At 46.8% G+C, this 23487-nt stretch overlaps 2 protein-coding genes across 8 annotated transcripts in view; both read right to left on the reverse strand.

Moving 5' to 3' along the window:
• BCAS2 (BCAS2, pre-mRNA processing factor) lies at positions 136-3127 on the reverse strand. The gene is made up of 7 exons (XM_021377037.1): positions 2967-3127; positions 2783-2875; positions 2636-2706; positions 2406-2567; positions 1561-1611; positions 870-950; positions 136-355 (listed from the first exon to the last, which is right to left on the reverse strand). Exons 1-7 carry the CDS (start codon positions 3057-3059, stop codon positions 229-231), a joined length of 678 nt encoding a protein of 225 aa, XP_021232712.1. The 5' UTR covers positions 3060-3127; the 3' UTR covers positions 136-228.
• Positions 3183-23487, reverse strand: part of DENND2C (DENN domain containing 2C) — a 20786-nt gene continuing 481 nt past the window's right edge. The window contains exons 1-20 of one of the 7 annotated variants that reach the window (XM_021377029.1): positions 22066-23214; positions 18820-18915; positions 17966-18714; positions 16832-16980; positions 16142-16254; positions 15600-15767; positions 12746-12842; positions 12146-12190; positions 11439-11626; positions 10606-10715; positions 10150-10219; positions 9717-9794; positions 8744-8884; positions 8227-8375; positions 7657-7834; positions 7276-7317; positions 5111-5216; positions 4079-4318; positions 3715-3801; positions 3183-3367 (exon numbers count right to left, since the gene is read on the reverse strand). In XM_021377029.1, the coding sequence (XP_021232704.1) occupies positions 3336-3367; positions 3715-3801; positions 4079-4318; positions 5111-5216; positions 7276-7317; positions 7657-7834; positions 8227-8375; positions 8744-8884; positions 9717-9794; positions 10150-10219; positions 10606-10715; positions 11439-11626; positions 12146-12190; positions 12746-12842; positions 15600-15767; positions 16142-16254; positions 16832-16980; positions 17966-18714; positions 18820-18915; positions 22066-22089 (2862 nt within the window). In that variant the 5' untranslated portion in view covers positions 22090-23214 and the 3' untranslated portion in view covers positions 3183-3335. The other 6 variants (XM_021377030.1, XM_021377031.1, XM_021377027.1 and 3 more) reach the window with 6 other exon arrangements.

A 23487-nucleotide genomic window follows, 5' to 3' on the forward strand; every position in this document is an offset into this window, starting at 1 on the left:
GCTCCGGCTGGAATCGAGACTGGCCTCCGCCGACAGCGCCCCCACGCGCGCGGAGGTCGCAGCCAGGTCCGAGCCCCGAGCACGCCGCCGGCAGCCCCAGAGCTGAACTGTCGTTAATGTGCATCAGCCACGTGGTGAGAGGACCAGCCTTTATTCGGCAAAGCAACGTTTATTACAGCACAGTAGGAAAGGCAAAAACACGGAGCAGCGTTCAGAAGAAAGCAGCGTTCAGAAGTCCTGCTGGATGTTCTCCTTGTTTGCTTCCCCATGTTGTTGTTTGATTTGTGAAATTTCGTTTTCTAGCTGCACAATTGTTCGTTCAATCTCGTAGTTCTTACTGACAAGAGACACCCACCTGCAAGGGAACAATTAAAAAAAGCCATCATGTGTTACCGGGGCTTATAACAATCCTCTGAATTGAAATCAAAAGAGCTGGACAGCAACCGTGGCAAAGCACAAGGACACAGAACAACCAGCATTTGTCTCAATACATGACACCAGCTGACACCAGGAGCAATCTCAACAATCACAGTCACAAAAAGAGGTTTTCAACAGTTAAACTTCAACATATAATCCAGAAAATGAAATGCCGTAAGGAAAAAAAAAAGGCTAAAAAACACTGACTTCCAATATTAAGATAAAGAAGAGTTTAAGAAACAATCCACACAAGTCCAAGCTGCTGTCACTCACTGTGTCACCCACTCGCAATGACTACTACACAGAGCTGAACTATGCACCCTCTAAAACACTCTGTGCAAATCAATAGCAGCCATATGATGAGTTGCTATGACAGCAGTAAAAACTGCTGATGTTCTCCATAAGGGAAAGAGACACTCCTGGAAGGTGTACCAAAAATTCCAGGTACTCACGTGGATTCCATTTCTCGTAGCTTAGCTCCAGCTGTGAGCTGCATGTTCTTTCGCTGCCAGTTCAGATCCTGAATGCTTTTCCTGAGCAAAAGAAAAAAAAAAAAAAAAAGAGAGACCTATGTTGTTTTTTGGATTTTTTTTTCTTGTCTCGTTTATTCAAAAGTGTTTAAACCTGCTGCTTTAAATTCACTGCCCTGGAAGTACCCACCAGGAAGCACTGGTGCAGCCAGCATCCAACCACCACAAAGCAACAATACATCAACACTCAGAACCCCAACAGAAGTTAAAAAACATCAATATGCCACCTCCAACCCTCAGTAATCCACCTCTGTAAACTTGCTAAAGCATTCACTTGAAAACGAAACCTAACATCAGCCAAGAAGAGCCAACCGCATGCTAAATAAAATGTTATCAGCCATGAAAAGGAAACACAACTGCATTTGAAAGAGGACTCTACCACAATTCATTCTGTTCAAAGCAGAGGTTCAGACAACAACAACAAAAAAAACAACGACAGACTTTGAGTGGAATAGGCACTGTAAATACAACAGTTAGGGAAAGGGGGAGGGGTGGTGAATCCTCTTTCCTTGGACCACTACAGCAGCTTATATACAGCTCTTTTAGAGCTAAAGGGGTAGGGAGTTTCCATATTCTTTCCAACTTCAGTATGAGGCTATGAAAAACAACTCACCGCAACTTCTGGAGCTCTTTCTGGGCTTGTTCTATCATATGAACCAGATGTCTAACAGCAGAATGCAAGCAAAGCATTAGAAAAACATACAGTTGCTAAATCAGATCCATTTAACCAACCTCCCATATAACTCTTTTAGAAGAGTTCAGCATGCAACCATCCACTAAAGGCAAGCAGCATGCCTGTTTTCAGCAGTCTGTGCCCTTAGCTCCTGAAGGTTATAATGTTATGGCAACATGAAAACATTCAGATCACAACACATGCAGTTTTAAGATGGACACCTTTAATAATCACTACATTCAACCCTTGCTGCCAGACAATGTTATAAAGCCACATCTGTTAGTTGGACATGACTTTTTATTTTCAAGATTGCTATTGTAAGCTCACCCTATTTTCACTAGAACAGTACTATCTCATTATGTTACCACCAATCTTCTAATTTACGCACTAAGCTCACCTTACCACCTTACCCATCATACCCAGCATTTCCCCCCACCATGTAATAGTGACTATGCACAAACAGTTCTCTTCCTGACATATGTAAGCCAACAGATCCTCCACCCAGCGCCCTTCTCTCAAGCTGAACAGCCCCTAGGCCTTCTCACAAAGATAAGGTTTGCATTCCTTTTGCCTACGCTTTCCTTAAAGTTAAGCTGACACTTCTTTGAAGAGGACAGCGATGCTCCCTGTTTGAAACAGCCCTGGTGATTCCTGTAGCCATACTTCCACGTGTTTTTTATCCATTTTTACAGTGGCTTTGGGTGAGGAAGATCAGTAGGACATCACTTCTATTTTCAGCCACCGCATTACCATTTCACAGGCTGTCATTCCAGCCCCATCCTTACTCATTGTAAACCTTCCAGGCGTTGCAGCCGTGCTGGGACATCAGCTCCAGGTTCTCGATGCGCACAGCCTGGTGCTCCAGCTGCGCCATGGAGTTGTTGACGCACTCCTGCCACGCCGTGATGTCGTTCTTCTGCCCGGAGGAGGGAGCCGGCAGCTCGTACCTGGAACGCAGCGCCGCTCGGAGCCCGCCCGGAGCCTCGCTCCGAGCCCCGCGCCGCCCCCCCCTCACCTCTTCATGCTGAGCAGCTCCAGGGGCTGCCGGGCAGCCAGGCGCTCAAACTCGTTCCGCATGATCTCGGTCTGCGGGGAGAGGGCGGTGAGGGGCTGGCGCGGCGCGGCGGGGCGGGACGGGGCGGGGCGGAGCGGGGCGGCTCACCTCGAAGGCGCTGCAGTCGTGAGCCGGCAGGTAGCTCAGGTAGTTCTTCGTGGGCCGGTACCGCCGCGTCTCCTCCTCGACCAGAGCCGCAGCCTAGCGCACGGGGACGTCAGGAGGGAACGGGGCACACCACGTCGCGCCGGCCCGCACCGCACCTCGCCGCCTCGGCCCGCACCGCACTCACCGCCTCCCGCACGCCCGGCGCCTCGTAGCCCTGATCGAAGTAGGGCAGCGCGTCCACCACTACGTCGCCCGCCACCAGCCCGGGCCCCGCCATGATGCGCACGACTACTGCGCATGCGCCCACCCCCAGGCCTCGGCCGAGCGGCGATTCGCACTGCGCCTGCGCGCAAGGCCCGGACCCGCCCCCTCCCCGCCCCGCCCAGAGAGGAAAGGACACAGGTGGTTGGGGCACGGCTGCTTATTATGGCGGCGCGGGGCGCCTGAGAGCTGGTGGAAGCTATGAGTCCGGTTCCGGGCTGGGGGGTGTTCCGGGCTGGGGGGTGCCCACCCGTCTCCTCACGGCCCTTTGCCGTTCCACGGCAGCGCACGTTCATTTCTTCTGGAGAAATTTCATCTTGCTTCCTACAGAAAAAAAACAAAACCAGAACACGTTAGGATTTGGAGACACACCGGGGTCGTCTGGCAAAGGAGATTCTGAGGGCAGAAACCCACACGGGGCCAGTTGTGCTGACAGAACGACCTCTGTCCCGTGCTGCATTTGCAGCCAAGACCAAAATTACGAAGTTTAGACATCTCTGGGATTAGACCACTTCCACACACTTTATCTAAAGCCAAGGCTTTTATTTAAAATAAACACTGTACAACAAGTGCTCTGTGGTCCCTGGTGAGGCAAAAGGAAACAAAAGCAGCGTGCATACGCGAGGCAAAATATTGGAGGGAAATAAAAAACCAAAAAGCTGTCTCTTTACCAAGAGTGCGAAGGATTTTGTTCATCCCTGTCGGCTCAGTCTCTGGAATGCTCTCCAGATACTCCAAGGCACGGATCTCAAAAAGGCCTAAGGAAAGAAAGCAGCACGCAGCTGGGAGAGATCCTCGACCTCAGGCACTGACATCGTGTGTGTAAGATTGTGTGCAGGACCAAACCCACAAAGGAGACAAAGGCATCCTTTCTTAATAAGATTAACTTCACTGAATAATTAGAAGGGCATGAAGCTATTACATATGCCAACAGGAATACCTGCCAGGGCAAAAGGCTTTTTAGGAGTTAAAAGTTATGTGATGTTATACTTTGGAAGTGAGTTTGTAAAACAAGAAATTAAGATCAAGCCTCACCTTTGACAGCACTCTTACTTAGCTCTCGATCCTGTATGAACCCTGCAAACATCTGTGTTTCCATGAAGAAGTGCAGGAAATGACGGACATTGCGTGACATGTGGGATTTACGGAATGGTTCCCGCTGGAACACTCGCTCTCCTTTTTCTGTAACATTCATGTGCAGGGAGTAGTGACCAACAATCTCCACAAAGAAGTGCACAAAAGCTTCAGAGACCAGGGAGTTAAGAGGCATGTCACCTGTGAAGATAGCAGAGGATAAATGCCCCTCTAATGGGTGTCACTTTGGACACTTCTCTTCTAAAAGAAGAACAGCAGATGCTTTTTAGGCTGGCTGTCTCAGACTATGAAATTTCATATGGGTCTTCAATAACAAAGAAGTCTTAGATTCCTCTCCCATGTCAACTTTCTGCTGAGACAAGTTCCACTTTGAAGCTTTTCCAGCAGAGAAGGCATTCATAATTTCTTTCCCCTCAGCAAAAAATTAATAAGCAGTAAGTTCATAACAGTCTAATTCTTTTAAAGAATAAGGCAAATCACAAAACAAAAACCCACTGGAAAACTTTGTTATGCCTGATGACCATTGAATCACAATTTGTCAGTGCCATTCTCTCAAGCAACTCGGTGCTTTTTAAAATTCTCACATTAATTTACCTGAAGGATTGTGTATAAAGAAGAGCAACTTTGAAAATGATGTCAAATTATCCCTTGAAGCACAGAGAATCTCTTCTATTCTCCATTTAAGAAAAACTTCCTCTCTGCCACTTCAGGAAAATTACAGAAAAGTCAAAGCGTGGGAACTGATACACTTGGCCTAAGTAAAATCCAGAGTTCTCCACATACTGATTGTGAAAAGAGGAACAATTACTAGGACAGCAGATTTCTAATACATTCACAACTAAGATGTTCTCAATAAGATCACAGGAAAATAGCTTTATAAAATGTGACTTTGTAAGGTTTATTTCCATTTGCACACTTTTGTGGCAACTACATGGCAACTGAAGAGATTTACTGACTTTTCTATAGATATACCTTGTATGCAGCTCTGCTCATGTGACAAGATTTCATTTCGTTCCTCCAAAATTTGGACAAGTGCAGCCTGGAGTTTATGAGGCAGGATCTCTTCTTCATCTGATACCTAAACAGAAAAGTGACCATGAAAGCTTTTTGTGTTACATCTATTCAACAGAAACTTCTCTTCATGAACTGATGAGAAATACTCTTAACATGCCTAGAATAATTAGAGGGAAGTTTCTATGACATGTTGTATCTTGGTAGAGACAATATACTGTCTTGCTGCCACAGAAATAAAAACACTTGCTCAGTGCCTTCTATGTACAATTAGAATCAATGCATACATTAACACAGAACAATGTATACCATATCCACTACAGAGACTCAGGCTTATCAGAGCAGTGATAAAACACACTAGAACAACAAAAGCCTGTTGAGAAAATATGACAAATATGTCTCAACATTCTAGTGAGAAAACAATCTTTTAATACCTTTCTCCACTTGCAGGCTGTAGTGCAAAAGAGAACAGTAAGGCAAGGGAAAAGACATGCAAATATCCTCCTGAACTAGTAATCACAGAATCATAGAATGGTCTGGGTTGAAAAGGACCTCAAAGATCATCGAGTTTCAACCCCCCTGCTGAGTGCAGGATCGCCAACCACTCCAGAGCCACGTCCAGCCTGGCCTTGAATGCCTCCAGGGACGGGGCATCCACAACCTCCTTGGGCAACCTGTTCCAGTGCGTCACCACCCTCTGTGTGAAAAACTTCCTCTTAATATCTAACCTGCATCTCCCCTCTCTCAGTTTGAAACCATTCCCCCTTGTCCTATCGCTGTCCACCCTCGTAAACAATCATTCCCGTTCCTGTTTATACACTCCCTTCAAGTACTGAAAGGCCACAGTGAGGTCTCCCTGGAGCTTTCTCTTCTCCAAGCTAAACAAGCCCAGTTCCCTCAACCTTTCCTCATAGGAGAGGTGCTCCAGCCCTCTGATCATCTTGGGGGCCTCCTCTGAACTCTTTCCAAGAGCTCTGCGTCCTTCTTGTACTGAGGGCTCCAGGCCTGGGCGCTGTATAAATGAGGCCTCACAAGAGCCGAGTAGAGGGGGACAATCCCCTATTGCAGCCCAGAACACAGTTGGCCTTCCAGGCTGCCAGTGCACACTGCTGGCTCATGTCCAGCTTCTAGTCAAACAAGGACCCCCAAGTCCCTCTCTGCAGGGCTGCTCTCAAGGAGTTCTTCCCCCACTCTGTATAAATACCTGGGATTGCCCCGGCCCAAGTGCAGCACCTTGCATTTGGCCTTGTTAAACCTCATTAGGTTCACAGGGGCCCACTTCTCCAGCCTGTCCAGGTCCCTCTGGATGGCTTCCTTTCCCTCCAATGTATCGACTGCACCGCTCAGCTTGGTGTCAACTGCAAACTTGCTGACGGTGCACTCGATTCCATCATCTATGTCATTGATAAAAATGTTGAAGAGCACCGGTCCCAAGACTGAGCCTTGGGGGACACCACTTGTGACCGGCCCCCACCCTGACACAGAACCATTTATTACAACCCTTTGGCTGCGACCAGCCAACCAGTTCTTAATCCACCAAACAGTCCATCCTTCAAATCCATACCTCTCCAATTTAGAGAGAAGGATGTGGTGAGGGACCATGTCAAAGGCTTTGATGCTCCAGAAAGTTCATAGTGACTTGTCTGGTGGTGTAGAAGGCACTTTCAGCACATTTGGTAAAGTTTGGGTCCAGCAGAGAATCACAAGTGAACTGAGATAATTTGTCTCAGACTATCACTCCCAGGAAAACAAACAAAAACACCCTAGCTAGATGAGAGAGAGGAAAATCATGTAGAGAACAAGTCCAGAAAGACAGCCAGGATGCAACAAAGAATCCTAGTGGTGCACTTCATATGCTGAACCAAGTATCTCTTTCTAAATCCAGCTCAGGTCAGCAGCATGTTTGGCTTCACAGTGCTCTGTGCTGTTGTCCCAGCAACCTCAGCCTTGCAACAAGTCCATTCCCTTCTCTAATGTTCCAAAAGGAATGCAAGATATTTCTTCAACCATTGGAGTCTACAGATGAAAACCAGCTTTTACTGGTTTCTTGCTTACATTTGTGGATGCCTATTCTTGGCATATAGCACCAAGAGTGACTAGTGCTGTTATTTCACTCTTTCACTCACCTCTTGCAGAAACTTGTCAGCACAAAGATCAACAATCAGAACCTGGGGAAAGACAGACAAAAAATATTAGCCCTTATAGCTATGTATGTTGCCACAGAGAAGGAAAAAAACAAGAACTTTTTTTTAACTTTTCTTTTGTCCACAGTGGTAGGAGATGTCACATAACATAAATCACAAGTTTTGCATAACCTCAGCCTGTCTATAAGAACATCAGTATTATTTGATAGCAAAGGAACGCGCTGGCATGTATCTTGCAAGTTAAAAACTGTCTCAGAAAGGTTTAGGACTTTACATTAAAACAGAATCCACAGAGATTCTTCAAGAGAGGTCAGCTTAATTCCACTGCAATTGTCCCTCCACAGTGTTTTGCCCAGTTCTCACCTCTTCTACAGGCAGGTCTTGGAGCTGTGGTAATGAGCAGGAGAGAATGCCAATTAAGAATGGAGTCGGAGAGCACACAATATCAATCATAGAAGTTGGTAGCACTGGTATGTACGTGTGTTGCCAAGTGAAGGGATAAAGTATTGCAACTGCAGCATGGCCACATTTAGACAGGGTGCTAAAAAGTAAGAGAAGCACAGAGTGGATTGTCAACGTCTCTTTCAGTGTTCTGCTACAGACATAGGTTAGAAATGCTCAGAGGAAATGTAATTTACGTATGTCAATTATGCATCAGAAGAAGTTCCATGCAACCATTTATGAAGTCAGTTATGGGGAGCTAGGAATAGCATCAGCCCAGACTAGAGGTAAAGGAAACATTCCCTTGTCTCCTCTAGGGTAAGCAGCACGCTCCAAACGTTAAGCATGCAAAAATTTTGTGGAGAGTCTTCAAAAAGCTTTTAAATCTAATTATTTACAGAAAGTTAGACAAGCTTGCACATGAAACAGGTCCAAGTGCAGAAGAAAAAGCAATATGCCTCAAAGAACTAGTCACTCAGACTCATTTTTTACCTTAAGTTGTCAGCAACAAAGATCACTCTCCTTTCCAGCAGGAGAGAGGCAAAGACCCGTATCATGTGAGAGACACTTAGGCACTTGAACAGGCATTCGAAATCAACGTGCTCAAGCCGAGAATCCGACGGACGGCAGAGTTTCATAACCTGGGAACAGCAGAGATGTAGAGTGCTGGGTGGAACAGCCAGAGCACAGAATTAGGCTGGATGAGGGAGGACCTGACTGGAAAGCAGAAGTGTTGGATCCTCACAGGTTGAACCCACATCACCTGGACGGCCAGTTCAGAGCATCTCAAAGGACTCTCAACCAGCTCTTCCTTTAAAAAAAGCAATGAATCACTTCTATTGTGTGGTTCAACAGGAAACTGGTTTCTCTGACAACCTCTGGTCGGTCTGGAAATTACCACCAGATTAATGATTTACAGACAGCATCACTCTACAGTGCAGTTTGCAAAATGCCACTATGCCCCAGAGACACCAGACAGCACAGGAAAACCATTCCTGAATTCAGTTACCTCATTTCCTGCTCCTGGCAGGAAGCTCTTCACAGTAATAGTGCGTCCAGGAGCAGGGAAAGGTGCCTCCATTACGCTGCGCATAAATGGGTGGACTAGGGCTGGGGACATCTCTCGCCTCTTCTCCACTTCATCTAAAATCTGCGAGGAAATAAATCAGACTTCAGTTCACCGCATGCTGATAACCCAAAAGAAATACAAGCCTATGTTATGTCCCATTCCATAGCTACACATGAGGGGTCCAACACAGACTCACAGCCCTCCTTCCTCCTTGCCTGGGATTCTTGTGTAGGCTCCTCTCAAATATCTGAGCAAGAAAATCTTAATAGGTAACTGTAAGTATAACTCTCCATTCTCAATTCCATACTCCTTCTGCAAGGAAATCTCTTATACGTGGTAATCATATACTCTAGTTAGAGGGGGAAGAAGGGAAACACCTCATCCTCCTCTCCAAATTATCTTTCTGAAACACTGTTCTAGTAACTCAGTGCACCAGTTATTAGAAATCAGCTGTCATCACAAACTCGCCCCTGTACTCCTCTGCAATAGCTGCTCTTTACCTGCAAGAGCATTCTCTAGTGTTTACCTCCCTATCTATTCTCCTTATGGTGCAAGGAGAAACAAGCTGAGCTCTTCCCTTTGTTACCCTCTTCCCCACCAAATAAATGATTTTCCATTTCCAAGTCATGGAAGAAGAGGATGAAAGGACACCATCAATATTATCAAGTATTAGAAGCCACTTCCTGACAATAATTTGCTGAAGGAACAGTCATCTTATACCAGCTGACAAGTCCCAGCCCTAGTATAATTTAATTTGCCCTGTCAAAGTACAAAAGCAGCAAGGAAGCGCTCCACTGATGGACGACAACTGCTAAGAAACTTCTAGACTGGAGAAAAGCATCCAGTTACTTCTTGGTGCTTGCTGGCTGTCAGACTCTTATCACGGATGAAGTAACAAGGTTGCCCACCTCACCTTGGAGAAGAGGTTGAAGCAGCCCAGGCGGCTGACAATGCAGTACACCTCAGGAAGGCGCTTCCCTTTCCCTTCTGGCTGAAAAGCAACAGGACCAGTTACGCTGAGAGCATGGATGTAATAAAGAACCTAACACATACAATGCAGTAGATTCACATTATTCCCTCTGCTGTAGTTCCCTCTACACTTCTGCTTCATGGGATTCCTGAGGAATAACCAGCTCCAGGAGCTTTCACACCCAGACCTCACTTCACTGTATTGCTGGGCATCGTCATGCTCCTTCCCTTATGCAATTAAATGACTGGTAACCTCAGCAGCAGCAGCCCTGGAGCTACCTAACCCACATGGGAAATTACTGCTGATTCATGTTCTGCATTTGATTGTGCACTTAGAATTGCATTCTTTACACTCCACCCAATACACAGATGCTTACCAGGAGCTTCTTGCAGTATCCAAACCAGCGGCTGCCATCCTCACCCGTCAACACAAAAGAAAATGTTTCACTGGGAAAGCAAAGAAGAGTCAAGAGTTAAATTCACCATACGGTTCAGACAAGACATTGACAAAGTAAAATGTGCTCCACACAAACTATAAGCTATCCTTCTAATCATGCCAAAGACCCCCTCTGTTATTAGTAGCCAAGCAACTTCAGGTCCTCTTCAGTGTAAAAAAAAAAACAACCCAAACTTATAATAAAGATGATACTCAGACAGATGCAGTATTTCTGAGCCCATCTCCATATCTCACCCTCCCCCTTCACAGGGCTTAGGGATTCAGCCTTTCCCATTTTTTCTTGCTTTGGCTGCAGTTCCTCAGGTCCAGGGAACTTGTACATATCTAAGACTTCAGCACTGCCCACCTCAGACATCAGTACACAGCAAGTCTTTACCTTTTAAGGTCTGATGCAGGAAACCAGTCTTTGGGATCTGGAAAGCAGAATTTGGGAATGACCTTTAGCCTCTCTTCAGTATCCTTTGACTGTCTGAAGCGATGTTCAGGCTGGAGGGGTAACACACATTTAAAGTAACTGAAGTGTGGTGCACAGCTGCAGCATTTAAAACAACAGAGGACAGCATCTTCCTGACTCTTCCAAGAGCTGAACCACCAGATAGTTAATCTACAAGTATAGGAGAACAAATTCTCACTAAAACAGATTCCCAGTTCCCTTTTGAAACTCAGCTGCTGACTGGACCTTATTACCAAATAAGGTAAATAATTATTGCCAAATTTACAGGAGAATGAAGCACCTAAACAACTGTTGTGCCATTAGGCAGCTTGCCTCACTTCTACTCCTAGGAGATCTGAAGAAAGGAAAACTCAATTCTAAGAAGTGCCCAGAAGGGGCAAAAGAGAGGCTTTCAAATTAGAGAGATTTCATTTAAGTATGAAACATCCCTGAGAATAGCAAAGTTTACTCCATAAAGCTGAGATTTTAAAGACTGTATTTTCAGTCAGCACATACATTCAATTCTACCCATTAAGACCTTGCACTCTTTCTGGCTACAGTCCCTTATTAATTTTGTGACTCCAAAACATATATATATCAAAGACAATAAAGTTATTTGCGAACAAATCCCTTATGCTGCTGGACAACTTAACCTCCCTTCACAAGGTTTGGATAATATTCATAAGAATCGCTGGATTACTTCTGTCAGCACAGCTAGAATTACTAGAAATAAACAGCTGCTGTGTTTTGTGTGGATGTTTCCATGAAGGTCTTACCTTGCAGGGAAACTGCTGTATGATTTGTGGTGTGTATTTTATCTCAGATGCCTTCTTGTGTAGTGACACTACCACAAACAGCTCAAATAGCTGCTGCTCCTGGAGCTCTATCAAATCTCTCTCCAGTGTTTGGTAGTGTGGGTTCCTCTTGGAGGCTGACTGCACCAGTAACAGGCCCCTGTGTCGACCTGAAGAAAGGAACAAATCCGAAACCAGCCCGTGACTATTACTGCCAGACACCTATCAGTCACAGAAGGGGAACTGTCATCACCATCACTAAGGGGAAAAGGGATTGGTGCATCTGACTAATGTCACAGAACTGCTGTGTGCTACAGGCCTTGGACTCCTGGGTTAATTTGTCAAGTTCAGAGCTGTTCCAGATAGAGGAAAACTTGCCTTGCAGCAACCCTGCAAATCTTTTCTGCTTGGTAACTAGCATTCTCCTGTCATGTCTTCCATACATCCCAGAGCAACACTGCTAGTTGTTAGCAGATTACTGGCTTTAAACCTGAAGGACTCCGGAGAAGCAGGAGAAACAGAAGTTGATTTGTCACTGCAGCAGCTCCCAACCTTGGCCACACTGACTCTCAGATGTGCCCTTTCTCTGTCTTGGCAGAAGCCACAACTTGTCAGTGTGGCCATCCCACTAGAATCTTGGCCAAATGCACTGTGCTGTGGGGTGGGACCAGCCCCTGTGATTCACTCACTTTTTGGCTGGTTTTCCGTATCACTTTCATTCCCACTGGTTTCACCTGAAACACACATAGTTTTTGCTTATTAGCCATGCACAAGGAAGATGGGCAACACCCTAACCTGGGAAAGAGAGAGAACTTTAGACTCATCAGATCAACATCACTCAAGTCTGCTCATCTATCCTGCTCAAGGCATCAGCAAAGAACAACCACTACCGGCAAATGTGATACAACAGTAAATTTCAGGAAGCAGAGTTGATTAAGATCTCTGTTTCCAGGATGCTGATCACAGGCAAAGAATAGCAACCAAGTGGTTATCCGATTGGTTTTGTTCTGTTTCTTTGAAAAAGCACTTTTAACCATTACTCCAGCTCTTCAGACTCAGACTACAGGGGAATCTTCCACTTGTACCAGTGTTAAATTTGTGTAAGTCGTGTTCCCAGTCCTACTGGTGCTGGAAGTCCAACAATTCCAGTTGCAAGACACGGGGCTCAGCACTGTTAAGTCAGCCCAGAATGAGCTGCAGGAAGTCTGCTAAGAGTACCTCAGCACATGCAGAAATTGTGCCACTCAACAATTTTGTAGCAAAGAGAATAGTGCTGGAGACCTCTATACCTTTTGTCGGAGGCACTTCTCTCCCAGCAGGATTGAGCAACTTCACCCTCTTCTTCCCACGCTTAGAAACAAAGATCTCCTGTATTTTTAGTACCATCTGAAATCCAAAGCAGAAGCAGAGATGAATAAAGGGGTCCAGAAAAGGGTCCAGGTGCCAAGAGGACTACAGCCCAACAGCTGTCATCTAGGACCACAATACTTGGGAAAGGTTACTGAATTCCTGCCAGGGACCCTGGCTCAGAGACTGTTTGCTCCTTGTACTTTTAGCACAGTTCACTGCATAACGAATGAGCACAGTTTCTGCTGCAAGAGAGCTTACCATTAGCACAGCTTAAAGTTGACACTAAACCAACCACATATACATTCTGGAAGTTATATTTTGCTTACAAAATAGACAGTAGAAGTGGCAAACTGGCTGGCATCAGATCTCAGTCTTCTATTGCGAAAGCCCTTGCAAGAGTAACTTATAAATCCTCTACCATGAAGGACTCCGAATGCCACACACTCTCAAGTAGCCAAATTCTTTCCAAACGCGGTGAAAAGTAGAACTCACCCAATGCAGCTCACTTTTTATGCTTGGTTTTGGTGGTTTTGTTGTTCTTGTAAAATGTCATATAGCTAGAGTAAGTTCTCCAAAACACAGGTTGAGCACTGAGCAAGGCTGCACTAAGTCGTTGCCCCAGGGTAAGCTGCTAAAATTAACAGATTAAGCACTTTCATTTTGCACAGGTGAAAAAAGATAGCGGGACTCAATAATGGGCCCATGCAGCAGGCATAACACAGACTTAGTCCACTGGAAGAAAAACAACACAGTCCAAAGCAGACTACAGACACAGAAGTGTCAGCATTTGACACTCCATGTCAGCACTGCTAACCTTCATTTCACTGGTCACAAAGGCCTTAAAACCAAAATGATAATGCTTTCTGTAACTCCTGTCATAGGCCTCCCTGGACTTTTACCCTCATCTGCCAGGTATACAGTGCTGCAGGTAGCTCCTTGACTCTGCATGTCAAAGACTGCTATCGCCTCATTGTGAAGCATTTACTTTAAATGCAAACAGCAGATCAAGTTCATTCTCGTCTCCAGTTAAGAATTCATTAAATGCTCCTACTGGATGTAGCCGGGTGTGCCCAGCCATTTGTCACCACAAAAACTGCATAAAAAGGAAGATACTCAGAAAGAGAACCTGTTTTTCAGCTCAAGCCTTTATCCTCGCTTCAGCAAACTATAATTAGCTCTTCTCCTTTTCAAATGTCCTCACAGATGTTGTCTCCTGGTGTTCTGCTTTAGACTAACATGTCCTCCTAGAACGAGGCTGAAAAGAAGAAAACAGACCACAGAAGGTGGTGCTCGCCTTGCAAAATCTGCCTTCTTTTCCCTCTACCATCCAACATTATTTGAGAGGTTTTCAATTTCTGTTCTCGTTTTTGTACAGTTGAGTCACCAATGGAAGATATTGGGTGTGTTTCACGCTTCTTATGTGTTTCTTGAGCAATAACGTTTTTTCTTCTTCGACTACAATCCTTTTCTCAATCTCTTGAGTAATCTTGGCTCAATTCCCTAGGAGCAGTGCACTTCCTGCCTGTAAATTGTTACCAGATTTTTGGAGTAGGTTTGCTTTAGGGAATGTTATACTTTCCTCCTCCAAAAGAAAGATACTCGCCATCACAGCATTTTTACAGTCTTTCCTGCAACAATTTTCCAAGCCTGTAGTTGGTTTAAAAAAAAAAACAGAAACAAAACACATTCAAATGTTCCTTGTTATTCCTTGTTATTCCAAAACACTTTTAACACGTGAAAAGTATTTTGCAGCTGTCCAATTATACCTCACAGTCCTGTGCAAATTGTTAAAATTGAGCCTTACGTGCTCAAGAAATAATGATCTGCAGAAGTTAAATTATTTTATCACAGCAAAAGTAAGTTGCTGTCACTACTACAATTGGAATTTGAGTCCTGCATACCACGTGCCATGCATTCAGCACACAGTGGTCACTGCAGCTGTCCTTCTACAGCACGTGCTTCAAAGTGTTAGCTAATACCAGTATCTAGAAAGTTGCCAAGCATGTCAAATGAGAATCAGAACGAATCCTCTAGTGCAAAAATGAATTACAGGCCTGTCTCACTACTCTGGCTTCAGAAGCGTATCAATTTTTTGCACACGGGCAGAAAGGAACAACCAGAAGCAGCAGAGGGGGAACTGTAGGAAGGCTTTGTGAAATGGGCTTATCCCAACGAGGTGCTGTTCACTTCTAGAATACGGAAACAGCTGCAAGAGTGTGTTCCCAAAGATAAGTCAAGAACTACAAGCCAGAATGCCAAGTAAGAAAGTGCCCAGCCTTCTCCTCACTGCCCCACACTGTCAGCCACCTAACAGCTCAGTCCCTGCAGTAAGAACACAGGGCTAGGCCTAACAAGTCCCCAGGAGAAATATGTGCACAAACAGAATTGTACAGAGTTGACCCTTTATCTTACAGACAGCTTCCTTGCCTTCCTAGATTGCATTCAGCACAAAACCAACATCATCATACTTCGTGGAACAAGGCTTAGCTGACAAAGCACTAGGAACAGCTGGTATCCACAGATAGCACTGCTATCCATTTGACCTATTACCCCATTTGCAGATTATTCATCAGCAAAACTACCACTGGCCCACCTAGAACTGGCTCTCTGTTCTTCGATCTCCCAATACCTGCCCTACTTCTTGGCGAGAAATGGTTCAAGAGAATCATTTGTACACAGAGCAGCGCTAAGCAACATTTACCTGCCAGACATACGAACACTTAGAGGTGCTAGACAAAGCAGCAAGGGTTTGAAATGCCATGCAAGAAGCAACGTTTCACGCTTAAATCTCACCCAGGGCAAGTTCTTTCTCCTGCTAGTAGCCTCTACTGCTTGGAACAGCTTCCAGTCGGTCAGTGTGACCGGCAAGGTCGTGTCCTTCACCATTTTCCCTTGCAAACTTGTCAGGGAAGGCTTTAGCTCAAAAGTCTTGCGACTGAGGAAGGAAGGTTTTGGAGGAAGCTAGAAAATAGAATCAGAAGGGATGGCTAAGCATGGAATTAAGCTTTGGTCCAAGTTCAGAGTCAAAAACGTCAGATTACAATTGATAAATTTCCTTCAACTTCCTGCTCTCCAAAGCTCTCTCTCCCACCTCCATCCTGTACATTCAAGTATCTCATCTAAGCACTCTTGATCCTATTAGCTTACTCCTTAATAGCTCTATGAACTGCCACTGCTGTGGATGTTTATTACCATTTATATACATAACAAACAATAAAAATAAAAGGAAAAACAATGACATCACACTGACAAACTAGGGCAGAGGAGGAACACAAAATGAGGCCCTTGTAAAGATGACTTTGAAAACACATGACAGTTTAATACCTTCACCCTACCTTTGGAGCTCTACTAGTGCTTTGGGAAGATGGTAATTTCCAAACAGATGGGACCTTCCATAGGGGTAAAGGCAGCACTCTGATATCTTCATAGGGGTTCTCTTTTGCAGGACCTGGAAGAAGCATTGAATGGAGGATTTACAGAAGCCAAAGTTCTGAATGCTTGCAAGGGAAATGAGCAGGAAAGTCTATGCAGTCGTCTGCCAAGGTTGAACAGAGTCTGAAGAGAGACCTGTTTACGGATGGATTAGGCTTCCACCACCTAGAGGTCTAATCATCTAATCCATTACCATAAAACTGGCAAGCTACATAGACTCAGAAAAACGGAATGCTTCTACCACTGTGGAGAAAGTAGCTCAACTGCAAAGCAGCTAGTTTTGCCAGTACCCACACAGATCTCAATGCAGCACTCAAGCAGGGGATGTGAAGAGCTAATAAAGAAATCAGTTTAGCACAGGCCAATTCTAGCAGCCTCCCATGACATCTGAAACCAGATGTAGACAGTTATCTTGCATAGTTATTCACATACAGATAGTTATTAACATCAACAAGGAACCCAGATGGGGAAGATCTTAAAAGTCACAGGGCTGGACAGATCCTCAATGCAATCTCATCTTCATTCCTCCCTCCTCAGCAGTTTAGCTGCCCCTAAACAACATGAGGGAATCCCCAAGAAGCACAGGCACATACAGATAATGTCCTCATAGATGTTGTCTTCTGACTGCGTGCAGATGAGCCTGGATCCTGCAGTGCCATTTGTTTCTTCTTGAAGTTTATGGGACCTGGTGGCAGGCATACAGTTGCGGAAGCCCTGGATGTCCTCAAACTCAAAGGATTTCCTAGAGGAAAACCAGCATAACATCATCTAAAGACAATGTCATGTACAAAGATAATTGAGTTGTAGTCTCCAGTTTACACAAACTTTGATCCCCCCTGGGACCATCATGTACGCAGATGCTCGACTTTGGACTCTGATTGCCAATCAAATCCTGCTCACTTACTCTGGAAGGCTTTTAAATTAAAAAATGGAGTTTGAGGCTCCAAGCACACTATAGGCAGGTAAGGTAAGTTCCATCCTGTTCACAAGAACCCAAAACAGCTTTTGCAGACTAAGCACTTGCAGCAGTACTCTGAATTCAGTAGTCTTCTACAGGACCTCCCCTCTACTGCTCTTGCTAAAGGTGTCACCACTGCTGGGAGTTGGGGTTTATATTTGGCCTCCAACCCAAAATAATGACATAGTGGGATTTAACCCATCGTCATAAAACTTACTGGGTTTGTTGCACACCTTGCCACTGTGAAAAAAGGATTTAGGAGTCCTAGCCACATCTCCATCTATAGTGTTCACACCCTTCTCCAGCACAGCTGCCCTGAACAGCTGCTACAGAGGCACCCACAACTGACAGCCTCCAACTTTAAGACAAAAAACAACAGTTATCCAACAAAAGAATCTTTCACTCATAGGAAAATCTGAACGTTTAGTAGCAGTACTGCCACAAGAAAAGGCTTCTTTGTAATCTACAAGTTGCAACTGAGAACAAGCTCCCCCTGGGGTCAGCATATTGTCCCTCAACTCTGTTTCAAAGTGTGGGACTGATATATGTTTGGGGCTTTTAGCATTTACAAGATTATCAGCAGCAAAAGCAGTGCATACAGAATGTTATTAAGGTGGTACTTTCATCCAGAAATACTGTCTCCTCATCAACAGCAGCTTCATCAGTATCAGCATCTCCACAAGAACATCATGGCAAGCAAGCTGTTTAAACCCATTCAGAAACTGATTTAATGGAATGAGTTTCACAGATGACAGATGAATCAACGTACCTCTGGATTCTTCCTCGGATCCTCCTGTTGACTGTTCTCTTCTCAAGACCGTTGGAGAACGAAACCAAGTCTCGTCCATGTTGCTTTTGCAGGGGAGCTTCCTTAGTAGCACTGGCATCGCTGCAGCTACTGGCACAGTTTTCTGCAAGATAGCGGAAAGTCCTCCGGGGCTTGGGTGGCGGGACAGCAGCCAGCTTCTCCTCTTGCTCCCCAGCCTCCAAGTAAGTGTTTTTCACATTCCTCTCTGCCCTGCACGGCAACTCCATTCCTTTGGCTTTCCATTCTCTTTCTGCAAAGCCACAGTTTCCCTGCTTCTTCTGAAGGTCCACAGGAACTGGCAGGGCTTTGGTAGGATCTACTTTCCTCCACAGCCCTTGCAAAGTGTAGAAGTTGCCCGGGGGTAGTGCCTCCTCAGGGTCTGGGAAGCCTGCTTGCCATTCTCCATTCTCCTTGGCTTGGGAAGCATGGCTGCACACACAGGACTTGAGGTCACCACAGTCAGCAGTTTGCAAGCAGCTCCCGGCATTTTCCCTGAAGTCCAAACCCAAGTTCTTTGGATCTTTACACCCATCCTTTCTGCCCTTCTCTATATCTTCCGGCTTCACTTTGGACAAAACATCACAGCCTGGATCATATTTTACCCCAAAATCATTCAGCTGCTGTCTGTCCTTGCTGGAGCACCCTTGTGTTCTCCCTTCCCACTGGGAGATCTTCTGTTTGATGTTGCGGCAGTGGCTCCGAGAGAGGGTCTGCACAGCAGAGCGGGAGAAGCTACTGTCACCTGTCCCTACTGGGTGCATGGCAAGTGCCAACGTGCTTACAAACACCCCATCTCCAGTTTTGCCCAGTTTCACCTGTGTCTTGCATGCATCAAGCTGGCACGAGACTCCAAAGCATCCAGTGGCATCCAAGAGCCCCTGAGTCGTGGAAGAACTGCCTGCTAGTGTAACCTGAGGACAAAAAAAAGAAAGAGAACAACCATCAGCTGCACTCCAACCACACACAGCACCAGGAGTTTTCAGCTACACTTTGGCAAGTGCTGAAGAATATTCCTCCCCAAACCACACCATTCAAGACTGGCTTTCTTAGCACACTCTTCACAAAGCCTGTTGCTGTCATATATATCTAGGAGGGCTAACAAAAGGAACCAGAGGTATCACTGGGTTAAAAAACAAATAAAACACTGCAACGGGAACAAAACACTGCCAGGGATACCGAAGGCCCAAACTCAAGGAAATTATTTGATGGCACAGGAACACAGCACCATGTCTTGCCTGCAGCAGAACTCCCAGCCAGCCCCTCTGCGGTGTGTTTGTACTGATGCAGGCTAAATAGGAGTGCTCTGTTTCTCTGATGCTCTGCTCGAAGCACCTCAGGCAGCCCACAGTCAACCACTGCAGCAGCACGTCTCCACCAGAGCTCTCTACACAGCAAGATACAAGACCCACATCAGCTCTATTGACAGGGAACCACGTCTGCTTCTCCAGAGTCAGCAATAGCAGGATGGCTACTGCTTCACACAGAAGACTTGCATGGTTGTGCTGACTGGAGAAGAGCTCAATAGCACAAGTGAAAACTTGTTTGATGTTCTGCATGTCGACACTTGATGTAACTTTGCCAGCAGAGAAACTGGAGGGCAGTGGCTGGCAGTTAGGGGAAGTTTTAGAAAGACAGACGACAGGAGTCAAAAGGCAGTAAAAACTGGCGAATTCTCTTGCTCAAGGGAAAAAGAGACCCATGTTTAGATCAGCAGAGAAAGAACACTAAAGAAATGATGTGATTTCTCCTACCAGATAGTCATCCAGATAGTCCTGCAGCAAGAAAGGCAAGGAAACTGCTGCCTTACCACCAGGGAGAACGTGGGTGGCTGGAGAGATCCAGCACCTACACACGTAGCACCAAGCCTCTGCATGCTGCTGGCCTGCCACACTTCGTTCCAAAGCAGCACTGCTTGCTGTGGCAAAAAGGTCACTGCTGCCAGTCTTCAGAGAGAACAATACAGGTTCTTGCAGTGAAGTATTTTTTATAATATTGCCCCAGGCAGCTGCGAATAACTCTCCCACTCATCACTGGGAGAGTTTTAAACTAGAAAAGGGAAGATTTAGGTTATACGTGACGAGGAAATTCTTAATTCAGAGGGCAGGGAGGCCCTGCCACAGGCTGGCCGGAGAAGCTGTGCATGCCCCACCTCTGGAGGTGCTCAAGGCCAGGCTGGATGAGGCCCTGGGCAGCTTGAGCTGGGAGAGGGGCTGGGGGGGCTCTGGGGTCCATTTCAACCCAACCAATCTGTGGTTCTCCGGTCAATGAATGGGCTGAACTTGGTCTATCTGAGTAAGCAACTGAGCTGGAGGTATACGCTGCATCATCAGCCCTCTGTCCCCCACCAGCACTCTGCCATATCCTCAACACGTTCATACCAGCACCTCTCCTGACCACCACCCAGCCCTGTCTCCAAAGCAGTGCAGCCCAGCTGCGCCTGTGCATGCAGCACTGCCAACTGCAGCACAGCACAGCACGCCCTCCCACCCCGCCAGCAGCAAGGAGCAGGCAGGGGACTAGCAAACTAACCAGGGCTGTCGATCCCATCACACGGGGGCAGGAAAAGAGCAGAACAAGTCTAAGAATGACACACAACTGTTAAGAAAACGGAAACCACACCCACAGTCCCACCATTCCTGACTCCTCTGCCCGGGGTACTGCTGTGTGCTACCACACCCCACGGTGAGACCCTGGGCCAGGCTGCTCCCCTGCTGCTCACCCGCAGCCCCAGGCCGCTGCTCTCTTCTATAAATAGGGCATTGTTTCCAAAACATCCTGAGCCAGAGCAGATCCATCCTTCCTCAATCCCTGTCTGCACAGCCCTGATTAGCAGACAGCAAAGCAACTTTCCTCTTTGCTATTCCACTGGAACTACTAGAAAAACAGCACTCCGGGCTGCTCCCGAGGACCTAAAGCACAGGCTAGCCAGGATACATGGGCCACGGGCTCCAGTGGGAAAAGCCAGACTAGAAGAGATGGGAAACAGCCTCCCTTCAGCCACCTTAGAAACCACATTGCTCTGAGTGGAACAGCAAAGGTCTTTCCAAGGCATGTCACTGATCTTTGCATTACCATATACAGGTAGAAATACAGCTCCTGGCTCATCTTAAATGAAGGCAAAAGAAGACAAGTTCAAAGCACCTCACGCTCTCCTGCTAAATGCTGCTCCACCAGCCACAGCACTGAACTGTCTTCCAAAATAACCCATCCTCCAAGGAGAAGAATGCGGCTCTTCACCTGCACAGGCTTGCCAGGCAGCTGGCGGCTATCAGGATATAGGCATTCAATCTAAGCTCATAACACAAGCCAGGGCCAGCGGTACAGGCTGATATTTAGTGAAGAAAGAGGAGTCTGGAGCGGTCTGACCCATGCCAGATAGCCCCAGACACAGCCCGAGACAGGCCAACACATAGCTTAGAGACACACAACCCGCAGAGATCACCTGAGTCAGGCAGTCAGCACAGCAGGGACCACCCCATCATTCTTTTCACGGATTAACCTGACTTTCAGTGACTGCCTCTGTCTCAGCGACTGCCTCTGTCTCGATGTCTCCTTCCTAACACCTTCAGCAGCACCAATACGCTTTCTATTATTTCCACAACAGCCAGCTGTATCATCCCTACAGCATTAGTACTTACAGCTGCATAGCGTAGCAAAAAATACTGAATTAATTTATTGAAAGCAATAGCCACAAGCAAAGTATGGCAGAAATAGCACACATTTCTCCCCGTAAGAGAGACAGCATGGATCTGAGAGGGTCAAAACAAGTTTCCACATCTTTATCCAAAGCAGACGAATGAGGCACGTTCACAACACATGACAGGTAGCCCTTACTCCTCTTCCAATTCCGAAAGCCAGAAAGCATACTAAGCATTTTCTATGCAGTCTCAAGACAGTTCGGTTTCCTGAAGACACATACTCAAGGAGAGAACTGCTGCCAGCACTGTTCAAGAATAAAATACCCTTCAGAGCTGTGGGTGCCACCGGCTCCCTGCAATCCCCCTCAACAGATCATGCTGGCAGCTAAATAGCTAAACAAAGACACTAGCACACCACCTTACCTTATCCCGCTGTGCAGCAGGCATGAGAACAAGCAAATCAACGATCTGGCAAGCCCATGCAGTTCTGAAGCAATCTTTTGCTCCTTTTATGAGCCACGTGGCTCTAAGTCACCTAAGAGATGACAGAACTCCTTGCCATTAAACCTCCTGGGCTTGTAGCCCAATACAAGGCAGCTTCTGGTCTTGGGAAGGCTAGGGAAGCTGTCCTGGAAGGATGAGGGGACGGCCAGTGCAGCAGGAAGGACTCCTACAGCTTTCAGCTACTCTCATTCTGTTCAGCTTCAGAACAAACTTGAAGCTCTTCTGAACAAAACTGTGTCATTCAGATGGGCGAAAGACATGGGCAGTACCAAACAGCAGATTTTATATCAAAATAAGTAATGCTTCAGGAATGTGGTGTGCTTAGTCATCTCCATTTCCATCCAGAGCAACTCTGCCGATTAACTCATTCAGAGCTTCTGTTTCACGATGTGGAATGGAGTCCCATCTGACCTGACACCTGGCCATAGAACTGATGGCAAAACTACACGGCAAAAGGAGGCTAAGATTGACCTTGTGGGTCCTACAACTCTTGCAGGGACGAGAAAGCTTTGGCTGACTCTTTCTCAAGGGATGAAACTCCACCTCCTGACCTCCTCAGACACTCTCTGCGCTTGCCTTTCCCCTGAGCAAACCTGAACCCGCAGCCAGACATGGTTTTTTGGCACAGCCTGTCCAGGAGTCTTTCAGGGTCTGTTTCTTTGCTCACCACACCCTCCCCACGCAGTTTTTACCATCTGAATGCTCAGACAGCGGGCAATTCCCTCAGTGCTGCCCACAAGCTCGAAGGGACAGGTTTAAGCGTGCTGGAGAGAAACACCGTGATCCTGGGGAGCGCGGGCTCCTGATCTGGACGAGCCGCTGCCACCGCTGCAGCAAACGCTGTTTGAGGCCTTTCCCTCACCCCCACGAAGCCCCGCTCCGCCCTGCAGCCCCGCCAGGACAGCACTCGGGATGGCTCGGCCGCTCCTCTGCTCCACGCGGCGATGTCAGCGGCCGCCGCCGGGACACGGGCAGCACCGAGCGGGCACGGCCGCGTGTAGGGCTCCTGCAGGGCCGTCTCCGGCGGCTGTCAGCGGTCCTCAGTGCGCGAAGGAGCACGAACACCTAACGCTACCTGAAGTATCGCTCCGCCAGCGAAGAGTTTGCCTTACGGAGACCTTCTGTGAGGGGCTGCGGTAAAACGCGGCCCGTGATTCTCGAGGCAGCGCGGTGCCGGGGCGGGCACCCCCTCCTCCCGGGGTTCATTTGTTCGTTCCCACCCCCTCCCGTCGCGGGCAACGCTCTCCTCACGCTGCGGGGACGCGCGGACTCCCCAGGACCCGAGGGCCGCGGCTCGGGCCGCGCCGTGCCCGGCAGCGCTGCGGACCGCGGCCGGACAGC

The sequence above is a fragment of the Numida meleagris genome, chromosome 25 (assembly GCF_002078875.1).
Source record: "Numida meleagris isolate 19003 breed g44 Domestic line chromosome 25, NumMel1.0, whole genome shotgun sequence".
NCBI classification, from domain to species: domain Eukaryota; kingdom Metazoa; phylum Chordata; class Aves; order Galliformes; family Numididae; genus Numida; species Numida meleagris.

Excerpts from the sequence above, each read along its gene's own strand:
- BCAS2 (XM_021377037.1), bottom strand. The coding sequence starts at position 3,059 with ATGGCGGGGCCCGGGCTGGTGGCGGGCGACGTAGTGGTGGACGCGCTG. Across the intron at positions 2,876-2,966 it reads CGCCGGGCGTGCGGGAGGCG|GCTGCGGCTCTGGTCGAGGA; the intron begins GTGAGTGCGGTG and ends CCCGTGCGCTAG. Across the intron at positions 1,612-2,405 it reads GCCTGGAAGGTTTACAATGA|ACATCTGGTTCATATGATAG; the intron begins GTAAGGATGGGG and ends TTCTGCTGTTAG.